The following is a 16,593-nucleotide window of genomic DNA, read 5'->3' as shown; positions in this document are numbered from 1 at the left end:
TTCATAATTATTCTAGTCTAAATATTTTCTGGTTTTACTCACACAATATGTGGGTTTTCCCTTTCCAAACATACTGATTTTTTGAATCCTGTGTTTGCTGATGACTTTGAACAGTTCTGTTCCTGTCAAAGAATTATGCTATATTTTAGAAAGTGGTTGAGGTTAATTTTATATCTAGCATCTAGTCAGTTTTCATGACTTTTCAGCTTTATTCAAAACAATGTTTATTTTCTGTTAGCTGCTGTGCTCTGTGTGTCTAACACACAAATGAGCTAGCTTGTCAGTCAGACGATTTGATTTCTTTTATCTTTACTGATTTGTCTGTTTCACCTGTCAGGTCAGAATTAGAAGAGGCATGTGAAAAACTCCTACTGTGTTGGCAGCCTTGTTGGCTCTTTATGGAGAGACAGTGTGTTATTGGTGATAATGGTTTATAATTGTTACATCTTTCTGATGAGCTAAATGTTCATTATGTGGTGATCTTTATCACTAATTGCAGCTTTTGTCTTATTGTTTGTTTTGTCTGCTGGCAGTGTGGCTGACTTAGCTCTTTATTTCTTCTTATATTTGAGGCTAAGACTTGCTATATAGCCCAAGCTGGCTTTGAACTTGTGATGCTCCTCCTGCCTTAGCCTCCCTGGTGCTGGGATTACAAGCATGTGCATCATGTCCCTTTCCAGTTCTTTTAATTACTGTTTGCCTGATTTGTTATCTTTTTGTTCTTAGTAGATTTATTTTTTGTAAACAATGTTTCAGTAAACTTTAGACAACTGATTTGTAGTAAATTCAAATATCCTTTAAAAATCTTACTTTTTGTGTATGTGAAAATTATACTTTGATTATGTGATGTAAAGCTGAAATCCATTAATAACTTGGGACTCTTTAGATGCTCTGGGCTTTGGTCCTCATTATGTAGGTTACGGTGTTTGGCTCCTCTCAGTCATGTGTTCCTGTCTTTGATTCCCAGCTCCATATTGAATCAATCACTAAGTCCTTCAATTCTTTCTCTCCTCTCTTCCGTGGGAATCCCTCCTTTAGGTCCCCATGCCTCTCCTTTAATATAGGTCTGTATTTCTTGCTTCCTGCTGTAGTGGCCTCAATGTTTTCCTTCCTGCCATGGTTTCTCCCTTGTGTCTTTCCCATAGTAAAGCCAATCTGGCCATTGAAATGACATTTTTATCATAATGTCTTGTTCTTTAGGTGTGGCAATCCCTCTTGTCCACAGTGTAAAAGCTTAAGTGAGTTGCTCTTCCATGTCCACTGCCCCATTGTCTAAACCAGATGTGTTGATCCTACTGCCTACAGCTGCATGTGGTCAAGGATGTCTGTGAACGTGACTCAACACAAAAATCATGAAGCTACTTTACAATTTTGTGTTTGTTTGTATAACTGATTTCATGAGCTTTACAGATGACAACATCATGTTGCAATATCAAAGCTCAGACTCTAAGCTTTATCCCTTGGTTCTGGTAGATACCCTCTTTCCTGCTATGGAGATAGATTCAGAATCCCTCAAACTGGCCACAGTGTCTGCTGTTCATCGCCTTTGCATCTTCTATTCCTTCTACCAGAAAGGTCACATTTTGTCCTAGCTTTCTGTGACGACCCCAGCAAAGTCATTTCCCCACTGTAAGACTGGAAGCTAATGCTGGCACCACATTGCCTAGTGATGGTCCTCTGTATTGCAGCCAGTCTCAGACCTTGTAGAGATCACTTCCTTCTGCCATTAACTCACTCTCCCAGCGTCTCCACCCTTCTGCCCATCCCGGCCTTACTCCAGCAAGCTGCACTTTGTCAGTCCCCACGGCCCTTTTCAGTCAGGGCTTCTTCAAAGTACTCTCCAGATTGAACATGGACTCCAGGCTTGGCCGGAGAGGGGCAGTTGCTCTTGTTTTATGGTGAACATCACTTTCTCAGTATCTCAGTAGACCAGGAAGTCGTCTGTTTTTGGTTGAGAACCTTAACATTCTGTTTTTCTTTCTTGGTGAGATGTTGTTTTTAAACACAATTCCTCTGCTATTCTGGCTGTTGGAGGGCTTTGCCTCTGTCCCTGTTAAGTTTCCCTTGTTGGATCTGGGTTGGCAGGTCCTTCCATTTAGTCTTTTTGGAAGTGGACTTTGTTGTCCAGGTAAGTCCTGTTGTAAACATGACTCTGGAAATCTACCAGTAATCTTTTGTATAGCACTACTGTGTGCTGGGCATAAGGACAGGCATTGGAAGACTGAAGAATTAGAGAGGGTTTCTTATCTGAAGGAGTTAGAATGACCATTCTGTTTTACTTAAGATGTGGATGGAATATTGAAAGAGAAAAGCTGAGATCGGAACAGGACTGCCTGCCTTCTGCCAAGCTAAGTTCAATCTCTCCGGTCAGGTCAAATGTGAGTCTAGTCAGCTTTATAATCACATACTCCATGCTCCAGACGTGCTCATCAAGAGACCATAGGAGCTTGTCACATGCAGAGTTCCTGGGTTTAGGCTAGCTAATAGGTGGCCTCACCTTTGTGACTTCAAGCAGTTCCTGGGGATCCCCACTTCTGGACTGTGGTCTCATCTTTGTGTTGCCTCTCTGAAAGCCAAACAAGACACACCTCTTTACTACCTTGTTCTTGGATAATGGGGATACACATCGCTCTGATTCCTGTCTAGTTGTTTTGTGTGATCAGCAAGACGTCTTTGTCAGTTAATCTGTATCACAGTTTTTGTTCCACATGATAGCTGTAATCTTGTGGTAGTTTCTGAGTATGTTTCCCTTTTCCTATCATTCTTAGTTTATCCAGCAAACCAAGAACCTGAGGCAGACTGACAGAGAAGCAGGCTCCTCCCTCCTGAGACTTCTAAGCTACAGTCAGATCTAGAGTAGCCCTTGGGCTCTTGGCATAAGCCATGGTCAACAAAACCAGTCCTGCTTTCAGTTTGGGAAGACAGAGGTCACAAAGTTACCCCCTGCCACTGTGAATACTGTAGCAAGGCCATGCACGTCATGGACAGTATGAGCTCTGAGCCAGCTTGTCCGTCCTCAGACCTCTGCTGTTTCCATAGACAGTCACATAAACTCTGCTCTTCAGCCATCTCTAAAATAGGGGAGTTAGGCATCCAGTATAAGTGGTCAATAAATGCATGCTAACAGCCAAGCTGTACTGATGTCTTGCTAGCTTAGCAGTGGGATCCGTCCATAATGGTAACAACGAGCATTTATCAAGTGCTCACCGCATGCTAGGCATTGGGCTCAGTGCTTTATATACATTCTCTCTTCCTCTCATAGGCTGCATAGGCATTTGAGTTATGTCCCATTTTATTATAGCCCTAGGTTACAAGTATAGAAATGGAGGCTCAGAGAGATCAAGCAACCCAGGCCTGTTTGATGTCAGGGCCTGAGGTCTTAACTGCCTAGCTGTGGCCAGCCAGTCCCTCTGGAGTATTCCAGAGCACGAAATCAGACAAAACCCCAGACAAACTCTGCATTCTGTTGGTAGAATATCTGAAGCAGTATCTGTTACAGATCATGTGTTCTAGTTGGAAAGACAAGATGTACAGAGAGCAGAACTAGAGAACTTGGGGTGACCCCACCACACTGCCCAGGACAAGAGGTAGTGAAGATAGTCCTTCAGGGACAGGCACTCAGCTTGGCATGCCGGCTTGGTAGAGGAGGGTCTTGAAGAGAGAACCGAAGCTAGGTGGGCGTGACCTAGCACAGCAAGGAAGGGGAGATGGCTAGGCAGGGCCAGCACTTGCAGCGTGTCGTGGAAAGTAGGGCATCATTCTGTGGCACACAGACAATGGCAGGGAACTGAGAAGATGAAGCTAAGTAAATGTAAAGGTTGCAAGCTAGTCACCTTGGGTCCCATTTGGTGGCTCTCTCTCTGTTATTAGAAACTTTAAATTGGTTTTAACACTTAAAATTTGGAAGGTTTTATGGAAAAGTCTGGATTTATAACTGCCCTTGAATCATGGAGTTCTGGCAGTTGCTGGCCCATTCTCGTGTGGTAACAGTTGGCTGGAGCTGGGGCCAGCTGTCTCTATTATGAGGTACAAGTGCTTTCCACTCTGTCCAGACCCCACCTGCCCATGAGACTCCATCTGTCTGCTTTCTGTGGGCCACAGTTTGCAGCCTTGGCCTGGTGGGTTGGAGCTCTGATACTGGATACAGTTTACTGTGATTGGGCAAGCTTCTGGGACTTCTGGATTGTCAGGGCCTTGCATATCTTGCATACTTGGTCCTGTGGCACCTGGTTGGCAGCAGTGACCACGTTAGAGTGGAATGGGCTTTGGAAGCCACAGCAGGGCTCTAGAGGGCTTAGGGGAACCAGACCAAGGTTGCACCAGCCAGCCTGGTGTTCATTTTGAGCTGTGCTGTAAAGACACAGTGTGGCTGCCCATTAGCCTCAAAGAGGCTGCACACGGGAACAACCTGAATGTGTGTGTGCCAAAGGAAAACTGCTGCTTATGATTGCTCAGTGTCCAGCTCCCTGGCCAAACATGGAGAGGCTCTGTTGCTGTTTGATTCTTTGAATGCACACTAGACAATAGGAACAAAAAAAATGCACAAGCAAGGCTTATAATCCGTAGTTGCCTCACACAGCAGGACAGCAACATGATGAAGATCACTGCCAGGGCTTTCAGCCCCGTGTATTTTAGCAAAAGCCTGTAAAACCCAGTGCCTTTCAGTAGTGCTATGATCTTTCTTCCTGGCTGCTGACGACAGCTTGCCTCTGCATTTAGCCTGTGTTCTTGTTTTGTTTATTTATTTATTTCTTTCTCTTTCTTCTGCACTTGGTATTCCTCCAGGCTCCATCTGAATGTACCTTGCCATCGGGAGCACTAGGCAAGAAGAAAGTCCTACTGTCTCTCCCTCAGGCTCAGGCTTAGGAAAATCAAAGCCAAGCAGAGGCAGCTCTTCCCTGCCTGCAGCAGGGTCAGCAGTTTGTGTCATGTTTTCCCTGTCAGCTCATCGCAGCTGATTTCTTGTGGTTTGTGAGCAAGGGAGTGGGGGAGCTGTGTGGCTGCTGCCTTTTGAAGCGGGCGGGGCCTGCAGCTGGGATCAAAGCCACGCTCTGTGCTCCCCGCCAACCGGCCGCATTCCCCACTTTGTTGTATACTGCTCCGTGTGGGGCTAGCTTTCTCTGTGGAGTGAGATGGCACCCAGAGAAAACCACCTGGACTCTCAGACAAGACAGAAAAAGGGAACAACACTTGGGCCCCACCTTCTGAGCAGCAAGCGTTTGGACACCATCATTTGAGTCAAACCATAAAACTAGCTTTAGCATCTAGTTCCTGAGGAACATGCACTACCATCCTGTTTGGCTATAAGCATCTCACTGTGGAGGTTTTAAGTTGAACTTTGCATCCCTGGCTTAGTGAAATAATATATCAGCCATTCTCTCATTCTTATTTTTAGCAGTCAGTGATTTTTATAGATACCAATTTGGGTCTGACAGGAACATGTTGGCAACTCTCCAGTTCTAATTATAGAAGAGTCCTTTGTGAGTCTTGAAGAGTAAGTGAACTTGGGGTTTTGATGAAGTATCCAGACAACTAGCGGGGTCTTAATCTTCGATGGTCACATGATCACTGTAATAAAAGTATGGGACAGCTCCCAACCTTAGAACTGTTTTAGAGAATTTGCATGTTCTGTTGATAGTCTAGACTGTGCACATTTAACAATAGCATCAAGTCTTAAAGAGTCTGCCTTTGAGCCCCTCACAGACCTCTACCAATGCTTGCATGTGCACATGCTGAACTCTTTACTCCAGGTATCTTGGTGGCTGAGAATAAAGCTTTCCTTCATTGTCTTTTATGTTCAGTTTCTTAGATAAGTTAGTTGTGGAATGATATATTCTAGTGTCCAAAAATGGTTTTATCTAGTGTCAGAATCCAGAAACCCAGCTAGGCCTGTTTTCACATAAGGTATAGACAACCTTTAGTCAAATTTAGGGACTTACTATAGAAACTTTATCATGAGAAAGTCGTTGTTCAGAATAGATATAGGTATCAGTGATTATAGTGTCTGGCTGGTGTGAGCAAAATCAGTGACATACTCTGATGGGGTTGCTCCTGAGGGACATTGTACAGAGTATAAGAATGCTGGGAAGAGAGAGCTTCAAAAACAAAAACAAGGGGCTGGAGAGGTGGCTCAGTAGCTAAGAGCTTCTGGCCTCTGTGGACATCAGGCTCACAAGTGGCAAGAGATTCATACACATAAAATAAAAATTAAAAATCGTTTAAAAATAATCTGATTAAGGGCTTCATTATAAATACATAAAAATACATATTTGAGTCTATATGTCTACCTAGATATTGGTACTGGTAGATATTATTAGACAAAGTAATTTCTTGAATTTCAGAATTTATTTGGAAAAAAAAATCTAACTTTGAATAGCCAGAGCAACTATTGTTTCATAGAGACATGTGTAATAGACCAGGCTCTTGCATGGAAAACACCCTAGATATGCTGGATGGAAGTGAGCAGTCTGGCAGCTGAGGTCAACCAGACAGCTTTCATCTTCTGCTCCTCACAGCAGTGACACAGAGACCTGGGCATTTGATAGAGTGGCCTTTGATTGAGGCGGTGCTTTGTGAAATAGTGTAACTTGTATGCCCTTGTGGGCTTTCTGGGCTGGGGAGACAGCTCTGGAGGTAAAAATGCTTGTCTTGTGAGCATGAGGACCTGGGTTGGATCCCCAAGACTCTTGTAAACAAAGCTGAATCAGTGGCGTGTACTTGTAATTCCAGTGCTGAGGAAGCAGAGGTAGTGGGGGTGGGTTCCTGGGGCTTGTTAACTAACCAGCCTACACTGCTTGGTACATTCCAGGCCAGTGAGAGACCATGTCTCAAAAAAGAAAACACAAGGGGCTGGAAAGATGGCCCAGCAGCTAAAGAGACTGTTGCTCTTGCTGAAAACCTGGATTCAGTTCCCTGCACTCATATTCAAACTCCCCTTTCTGACATCCTTTTCTGACCTCTTCCCTCATGTGGTACATAGACATGCCTGTTAGAGTCTGCAGATCACACCACAAAGACCACCACTCACATATGCAATCAACAAGAGCTTTTATTTCTCAAGACAAAATTCCCACATGCAGGGGTCAGCCATTTAGGTAGAATGGCGATGGCCATGAGAGGAGTGTGCAAGCTCCTTTTAAGCACAGCTAGGGGATTCCAGGGTGGGGTGATCGGACCTTTGGGCTGATTGGTGGGTTCAAACCTAATGGCAACTAGTCGACAGGGGATTGGTTGGGAGCTAGGGACTTTCCAGCTTCAGGGTGGGGTGGCTATCTTTGGTCACCATGAGGTGGCGGTGGGGTATGATTGTCCCTGGGAGGGCCAGCTCAGCCCAGGAAACCAAAATTGAGGTCTGGTCTTTTGGCAAGGCTACTTAGGCCCTGCCATAAGATCATGCTCTAAGAGGGGATGGCTGCTTCATAGCATACCCACAGGCAAAACACTCTTACACATAAACAGATCTTAAAACAATTTTTAAAAGTATAACAAGATATGCATGGCAGCTGAGAAATGACAACCAAGGTTTTCTGTTATCTACACATACTTATGGGCACACATGAACACACACATACACATAAACTATCTGTTTTGAAAAAAATAAGCTTTTTTTCTATAGTACACAAATTAAAAGATGCTGTTCACTTTGGTTAAATATTTGTACAAGTGAAACAGTGATTTCTAATGACCCTTGTTTATATTTTTGTTGGCTAAGAAAACTATTTGAGAATCTGAAACAGTATTAAAGTGTCTTTTTATTAAAGTGTTTTAGTTCACAAAATACTAAAGTAGCTTTGTATGTCCAAAGTCCTGGGGCAAATACCTTCAGATACATCTAAAGTGGCCCGGGACAGTGCTGTAACTGACACTTGGGATCCACTGGTGTGCACAAGCTGTGGACCTGTACACATCTGAAGTGGCCTGGGACAGTGCTGTAACTGATGCTCAGTCCACTGGGGTGCACAGCTGTGGACTTGAGCAGAGACAACCCCTTCTTGCTACTCTGCACAGCTGGCAGAGTATGAAGTTTCATGTTGGGTCTGGGAGCCCACACCTCGTCTTTTAAAAAGAATTTGGGATGAGGAGCATAGTAATAGAGGTCTGACATTTGCCCATGACCATGGGAGCTGTGTCTAGGACTCTGGCTTCAGCCACTTTCCTATACCAGCCTCCAGAAGCAGGGATGTCTTTCTCAGAATTCATAGGTAGGAAGGTGTGGCAGGAGTAGATTGGGGGAGGGTTGTCTTAAGTTCATTTTTGCTGAGGTCTGTGCAGACTCTCAGTATCCATTATAAGCTTTTTAATAGGGTAAACATTGTACAGCAGCCACTCTCCCAACCCTAAGGCGTGACTCAGAAACACCAGCAGTCTTCCCCTTCCCTGCACGGTCCTAGCGCTGCCCACCTTGCACCTGTATCGTCAAAGTTTCTCACTAGCCTGGTTTTGCCTGGTTTCTGAACTTTCTGTAACTGAGATAATGAAACTACCATTTTGTGAGTGACTTCTTTATTTGGAGGGTATCTGACTGAACAGCAGGCCCTACAGATCTTTCTAAGGCACCTTAAAAAACAGGTTACAAAACAGCATGGCAGTGTTAACCCCTCCACAGGAGCATGGCTAGTAAAGTCGCTCGCTGGCAAGGCTTGTGCACTGGGAGGATCCTGGGGAGAGTTGGGTCCATTTCCCTCCACCTTGCCAGTTGGTTCTAAGATGCAGTGAATGGAACTAGTCACTGTGAACCATTCAATGGGATGTCATTGAATTAGAGCCTCACCATAATGCAGTGTGACCTCAGCCCTTTGTCCCTTGATGATATCTGCAAAAACTATGTCTAAATAAGTCCTATTCACGGGCTGCAGGTGAGGATGTTGCCATGTGTCTGTGGATCAGGGTTAAACCTGCAGTACCTTCCGACTCGGTTTTGTCAGGGGCCACTTTATAGTAACTGAATTCAGACAGCCATCATTAATTACTTTGAGCTGCTTTTGTTAGATGAAATGCAAGGTGTCTTCAGAATTGTTCAAGTCTGGTATATCCACATGCTGTGCTCCATGGGGTCATGGGGGAGTTGCCGAGGAAAGGGGACTGTAGCTCGAGTTTTCCTGCCTTGCCCACAGTCAGGACAAATCTCTGTCACCCGCCAGTCCCACAGCCGCTCAGACCCAACCAAGTAAACACAGACACTTATATTGCTTTCAAACTGTCTGGCCGTGGCAGGCTTCTTGTTAACTATTCTTATATCTTAAAGTAATTCATTTCTATAAATCTATATCTTAAAGTAATCCATTTCTACAAATCTATACCTCGCCACATGGCTGGTGGTTTATCAGCGTCTTCACATGCTGCTGGTCATGGCGGCGGCTGCCGTGTCTCTGGTCATGGCGGCGGCTGCAGCGTCTCCAGCGTCTCCTTCTGCCTTTCTGTCCTTTTATTTCTCCTCTCTGCTAGTCCCGCCTATCTTTCCTGCCTAGCCACGGCCGATCAGGTTTTATTTATTAACCAATCAGAACAACTTGACATACAGACCATCCCCCAGCACAGCCAAGTGCAGACCATCTCAAACACCTGCACTCAGGCCCATGGTCCTAATCATCCTCTATACGGACCTGCTGGGTAAAGCCACGAGGAACCCAAGAAGGGCTCCCACAGGACTTACAGAACATCCCACAGCAGGGGACTGGAGAGCTCTCTCTGCTCTTAGATGAGACCCACCTCTCATATCCCTTCTAGCCCACAAAGGTAGGTGGGTTTTGTTTCTTGAACTTGACCAGCTACTTGGTTTCACTCATAAATTGTTAGCTGATTTCTTGCTTGGTGCCAGAAGTTGTTTTGAACCAGTCTGCCTTCCTCTGTGGCCCTCCGCCCCCAGTGCCCTTTCCTCTCCTTCAGTCCATACTGGATGGGTCCCTGAGCTTCCTCACTGGCAGCCTGGAGAGGCTTGCTCACCAGGGGCTGCTGGGAGGACTAAATGGGCTAATGAGGCATATCAGGATGAGCAGAGACCGTCCCGGGACAGGACCCAGGAAGAGACAGCCCTTCTGTAACCTATGCAGAAAGGAGCTTTGCCCCTTTGCATGGCCCCTTGGTGTGCCCTCGTGGTCTGAGTATGTCCCTTAAATGTTTATTCCTCTCCCTCTTTTGAATCTGTGGTACCAGATATACATATACAATGAGTAATCAACATTTATGCATTCGTTATCATTTTAAATACTAGAGCCTTCAAGAAACAAAAAGAGCGGATGGTTGTAAGATTGTCCTGAGAACACTTAGTCAAGTACTTAAAGCATTCTTACCATTGTTACATGGCTGTATACTTAGAACTCTATGTGTGGAATGTGTAGGTCTGTTGTTAATTTTTCAGATTTTCCTATACTTTATGACATTCCGAGAAGATGAAAGCTCTTTTTGGCCAGGACCGTGGAGAAGTGGCTCCTATCATGTCTGTAGAGGAAGGTTTGAGTCTGGCTTATGGCTTCACTCAGTTCTCATGATAGTTTTCCTAAGCTCATGACATCTGTCAAGTTGCCGTCTTCATAGGACTTGATAGTGCCGAAGTGTGTGTAATGTGTGTGCCCACCCTGGCATGGGTGTGGAGGGCGGAGGTGGAGTTCAGGAGTCCTCCTCACTTGTTCTCTGCCTTACTGTTTGAGACAGGGTCCCTCACCGAACCTGGAGCTAGCTCTCTGTTGTGTCTAGACTTGCTAACCAGCAAAGCCCCAGGCTGTGACTGTGTCTGCCTCGTCCTGTGGGGTTACAGGTGCTTCCTGACACACCCAGCTTTTTACGTGGGTCCTAGGAAGCCAGATTCAGGGGTTCGTGTTTATGTAGAGAGTTTTACCCACCGAGCTATCTCCTCAGCCCCACGTTGAAACTTTTTTACTTCCTTTCTCACACATTAAAGACTTTGGATTAGTGCCACAACAACTAGCTGGTAAGCAGTTGAAAGAGCAAGGAAGAGGAATGGCCCTGTTCTCTGGGCACTGCGGGGTCCTTCCCAGTAGCAGCTCTTGGCTGGAAGTCACGGGGCATTCAAGCATCCAGCAAAGGAGCCCTCACACCAGCTTCTTCAACTCTAGGGGTAGGGAGAGGTAGAACCATGCTATAGGGCCGGCCTCTTGGTGAGTCTGTCCTTACAGACATCCGTGAGTCCTGCAGGAGTCCTGCTTTGCAGCTCCTCAGCCTTCAAGTCCCTGTATGTGGAAGTTAACCCAGAGAAGCAGTGATCATGGGGGCCGAGGGTGGAATAGCATCTACAAGCCACAGAGCTCCGGCATGTCCAGCCATGCCGGAAGCTGAGGATAGCAGTGGGGCCACCCTCCCCTCAGAAGGAACTCCCTGTCACCACCTTCAGTCTGCACCCACAGAACTATGACAGACCCGCTAGCCTATGGGTGCTGGGCAGCTCAGAGTGGGGCGGTCAGAGAACTACTAATCCACGAACTAGATGTTTCTCTTCATCAAGCCACAGACTGCCTTAAATCTAGTTGGAAACAGAACAGGAAGTTGCTTCGTTGCTCAGTCTGACTCGGCTTAAACAACTTGTGCTCAGCATCCCCTGAGGGATAAAGCAGTAGCTACTTGTTCCAGGGGGCAGATGTCAGTGTTTGTGACAGGGCTACAAACGACTTCCACTCTGTCTTCCAGTCTGTGTCCATACCTCAGTGGGTATTTGTCTTTCCTGGAATTCTCAGAAGCAAGGTAGGACTTTTGCTGGCAACTTCTACTAAAAACCTGTGTACTACCTTTAGATCAGGCTATAAAAATAGGTGTAGGGCAGGGGCCAGTGAGATGATGGCTCAGCAGATAAAGACACTTTAGCACCATACGTGACAGCCAAGTTCGATCCCTGAGAGGAGAGAACCAACTCCCTTAAGCTGTCCTCTGAACTCTGTACACACCAGGGCACCGCCGCCACCACATACACTAAATAAATACAATTTTTAAAAGTAAAGTGTGTGTGTGTGTGTGTGTGTGTGTGTGTGTGTGTGTGTGTGTGTTTGAGGCAGAGGGCCCTGAGGTTTAGAAATGTTTCTAAATTTCCAGTAGAAAGGAATCTAACATGGCAGAATTAGAGCCCTTTAAAAAGTGGTGGTGTTTAGCTCCAGATTGAACCTAAGACATTGAATGGGGGCCGAGGGACAAAATCCTATAAAAGGTGAGGTGTCCTAACAGAGTTAGCCAGGAGACTGTCATCCAGTAGGAACATCTCACATTGCCTCACTGAAGCCCTGGCCCGAATTAGCAGGTGCTGGCTCCAGTCTCAGAACATCCTGCCAGGCGGGCCCGGGTTTGGGCAGAGGAAATGAAACCTAGTTGTTTACTGTGAGATTTACAATAGACCTGCCGTTGCAGGAAGTGGTGAAAAGTTGATTGATCACTTACGACACAGCTCTACCACGAGAAACAGGATGTATGCTTTCATTTGTGCCCAAGTCCCGCCCGCCCGTTACAGCTCAGGCTCTTCCTGCACTTTGGCTGCTTCATGGGCTGTGGGTTCTTTTTAACACCAGCACCCCAAAACTCGGTCACCAAATGTAAACTAATTGGGGGAATGATACCAGTTTAGCTGTGCCAGTGGTGTGTGCCTAGAGCTGTTACTGTTACACTTTCACTCTGGTTAATTTACTAAAACTCGTCAGCAATCTATAATTTTTTTAAATCCTCCAAATAGTATGTTATGTCACAATTGTACAAAGAATAAACCATTTTTACAGTTATGTGGTGGGATTACATTTGTATCAGCTTCTAAGAAAATCTAGTTTGGGCCGAGTCTTTATGTAACAGTATGATCCTCTTAGCAAGTCTCTTAAGTACTGATTCTCTTCACACTAACAAGTGCATTCTGAGCATGTGAGATGTCCCTCATTTACACATAAAAGACACACAACTGCAGCCAAGTTCACTAAGAATATCAGAATGGCTGGCGCCTGTAAGAGTCTGGCTATTTAATGTCATTGACAAAGCTTTTTTTGATGTGAACTAGCCAGTTCTGCTTTGAATGTGACAAAATAATCACCAACATCCTTAGATGGCTTGGTTTTTGAAATGGTGGCACTGTTATAGAGATGAATTCTAGAACTTACAGGAACAGCAAATTAGAACCAATATTAATTATACTTGTGCTTGAAAGAACGAAATGGCTGCCCTGTCATGACTTGATTTTTATCCCTAAATAAAGTTCCCATTTTTCCTCTGATTGTGTGAAACAATTGAGTAGGGAGCCCTATTTTTATTCCTCCAAGTCTTACATGTCCATGCTGTTTTGACATTTTATTCACTTTTTAATCCCTGCATTGGGGGGCAGGGTGTGGAATCCAGAATGACACTTGTGTGGTCTTGAGAGTGTCTGTTAGAACTCCAGTGCTGGCAGGACACTAGCCAGCCTGAGCTAGTGAAAGTGAGACAATGAGAAATGGAAGCTGCGCACTTACAATCCCCCACTCAGGAGCTGGAGGCAGGAGATAGTAGATCTGAGGCCAGGTAAGTTCAAGGCCCCCTTGAGCTATTTAACATGACCATTTCTCAAAACACAAAGGCTGCAATTGTAGCTCATTGGTAGGTAGAGTTTACCTAGTATGCATAGAGCCATGGGTTTAATCTCCAGGAAACCCTTCCCTCTTTAAAAAAGAGCCGTCCTAGTGATGGGTCAAATGAGCATAGGATTTAAAGTAAAATGCTTCTTCCGGAAAAGTAAAGATTCGCATAGGTGATTGTGTGGACAGGCGCCATTGGATGCTGTGGCACCACCGCAGCCGCACTGGGTGTGACGCCTCGCAGTGCTGAGGCGTCAGGTTGTCCCTCGGCGGGGTCACTAGCTCACTCCACCTGGCCTGCCTGGAGTCTCTTTACCTTGGCAGGCCTTCTCCCTCGGCCAGCTCTCTGGAGCTGCCCGCTGAAGCCCTTGGCCTTTCTTCTGTCAACACGGCGGCGGCGGCGGCGGCGGCGGCTCTCGTCCCCTTCTCCTCACTCTGCCCATCCCTGGACATTGCTCCACCGTGTCGGTGTGGAAACTCACAGACACAGTGACTGTTCTGAGGAAGGGGCTCAGACACATGCCAGCTCCTCCATGGGAAGTGCTGTCTCTGTTCACATCCGCTCTTCTGAAGGAAGCCTTGTTTGTTTGTTTGTTTGTTGTGTGAGCACATGTAGAGGTCAGAGAACATCCTGCAGGAGTCACTTCTCCTTTAGTGTTTGTCTAGAGGATTGAACTCAGTCATCGGGCTTGGTGACAGGTGCCTTTACTCACGGAGCCCCTCACCAGCCCCAGTTTGAATTTTTAGTTAGCAGCTATTGCATTCCTGGTGGATTTAAAAACTACACAGTAAGCAACACCAAGGCTCCATCATCTGCCGATGTCATTTGTCCAGTTTCCTGTTGGAGTGTTAGGTCTTAGCATTCTGATTTCCAAAACTTCCTCTGGACTAGGCCCTCGTCTGCGATGTAAGTTGGGCCTATTTCTCCCACCTGAGCATTAGCTCTCTGACCTGGTGTTGATGGCTTATGGTGTTTCCCTTAGTTGACGGTATCAAGCTTCTCTTCCCATGGCTTCTGTCCTGTGAGTGGAGGAAGGCTTTCCTCCTTCTAAGTCATAGAAAATCCTCCACTGCTTGTGCACCTTCTCTTTTACACACACACACACACACACACACACACACACACACACACACACACACACACCTGTGACTTGCTTGGGGTTTGCCCTGGTGTCACATAAAGGTGCCGGCTTTGTGATGTTTTATATCTTGTTGTCACCAGTCTGATTAATGAGCAGAACCTAATTTTTCTTCTTAATATAATTTTCAAGGTCCAAAAAGTTGGCTGCCCTCGCAGAAGCCTTGAAAGCGGTCTCCCTCAGTAAGGCCCAGCTGGGGTTAGAGCTGCAAGAGCTGGAGACTGCTGCGCTTCTCGTCCAGGAGGAAGAAACTGCCAGAGAAGCAGCCCAGTGTGGGTCCACGCAGCGGGCGCCAGGCTCCAGTCCCGAGCCCAGTGACTCGGACAGCACCTCATCGTCTGACACAGAAGACTCAGCTTCAGAGCCCGAGGAGCTTGTTGGGACCCAGCCCTCGCTGCTCACTCCTCTGCAGGACCCCCTTTTGGAAGAAGACAGTGCCCTGCTCATCCAGGAGAGTGGGCTCTACAGAAACATGGCCAGCCAGGGATGTGAAGTCAGTCAAGGGCAGACACTGGCCTCTACCCGGGCTCCTCTGATAGAGGAGGTTGGAGAAGAGCTGAGGACCGTCCTTCAGGTTTCCACACCTCCTGGTGTCAATGCTGGGAGCCACAGCAGTATGCGGGATGGAGAGGAGAGGGGACAGGTGCCCCGTGATTGACTCAAGTGGTTGGCTCATTATGGGGAACTAGGTCAGCTGTGCTCTCATATGGCCGTGGAATTTGATTTCCATTGTGTACTTTTCCTGTCCCATAGAGGACATTGCTTTTCAGTGAGCTAACATTTAAACCTTTAATTCTTTTGGTTTGCAACTTGAAAAGTAAAACCCTAAAGTATTCTTTCCAAGGTATAAGTAACATTTTAAAATGAGGACCATAGTTCTAGTAAGAAGAGTTCTAGACCAGTGGTTCTCAACCACCCTAATACTGAGACTCTTTAACTCTTCATGTTGTGGTGACCCCCAGACAAAAAATATTCTGTTACTACTTTGTAACTGTAATTTTGCTACTGTTATGAATTGCAGTATGAATATCTGATATGCCAGATATCTGATATTTAACCCCCAAAAGGGTCAAGACCTACAGGTTGAGAACTGTAGTGGGACAGCTGACTGGTAGGACTCACATTTGAAGTGTGCACTGTGAGAAATACTAACAGGTGAGCACACCAGGTGAAATGCTCACTGCAGCCAGGATGTTTGATATTTGACATCCCCTTCTCCGGGCCAGATGCCACCCACCTGTGTTCCCTGAGCGACATCCCTGCCCTGAGCGACCCCTGATGTGCCGTGTCGTAGTCCAGTAGCTTGCATTACCTGCCCTGTACATAAACCGAAGCATTCGGGGCACACTTTGGATCGGGCTCTTCTCGCTGCACATAATTATTGTGAGATTGACAGGTGTGCTAATGTGTGCCGAGTCTTTTGTGTTGTCTTCTCGGTGTGCAGACCAGTTCTTGGAATGGATTTGTCCATTTCCCCACTGGTGGACATTTGAGTTGCTGCCAGTGTTTTGACTGTTAATAAAGCTGTGTGAGCATTTGGGTACAAGTCTCCATGTGCACGTTTCCTTTCTCCTAGGTAAGTATCAGTGTGACGTGGCTGAGTGTGTGGTAGGTACATGTTTAACATGTAGCAGCTTGTGGAATTGTTTCCCCTCACCGTTTGGATGAACCAGTTTATACCAGCAGTAAGTGAGTAAGTGTTCCCATTTTCTCCATTACTCAGGGCTACTTGGTATTTTCATCTTTTTTACATTTGCTTATTTAGTTACTATGAGTTACTATGTAAAAGTGTGCGTGTGCGTGTGTGTGTGTGTGTGTGTGTGTGTGTGTGTGTGTGTGTGTGTGTGTGAAATTGGAGGTCAGAGAACAACTTTCAGGAGTCAGTTCTTACCTTCCACCATGTGGATCCCAAAGATGGAAGTTGG

At 46.0% G+C, this 16,593-nt stretch overlaps 1 protein-coding gene across 1 annotated transcript in view; it reads left to right on the top strand.

The window, feature by feature from the left end:
• The window catches only part of Shq1 (SHQ1, H/ACA ribonucleoprotein assembly factor), a 111,315-nt gene extending 95,098 nt beyond the window's left edge, over window positions 1–16,217 (top strand). The window contains exon 11 of the mRNA XM_028872708.2: window positions 14,801–16,217. Coding sequence (XP_028728541.1) covers window positions 14,801–15,326 — 526 coding nt within the window. The 3' untranslated portion in view covers window positions 15,327–16,217. The remainder of the gene's footprint in view (window positions 1–14,800) is intronic.
• The last annotated feature ends 376 nt before the right edge of the window (window positions 16,218–16,593 follow it).

The sequence above is a fragment of the Peromyscus leucopus genome, chromosome 3 (genome assembly GCF_004664715.2).
Source record: "Peromyscus leucopus breed LL Stock chromosome 3, UCI_PerLeu_2.1, whole genome shotgun sequence".
Classification (NCBI taxonomy): domain Eukaryota; kingdom Metazoa; phylum Chordata; class Mammalia; order Rodentia; family Cricetidae; genus Peromyscus; species Peromyscus leucopus.
This window is presented reverse-complemented; position numbering and strand designations above follow the sequence as displayed.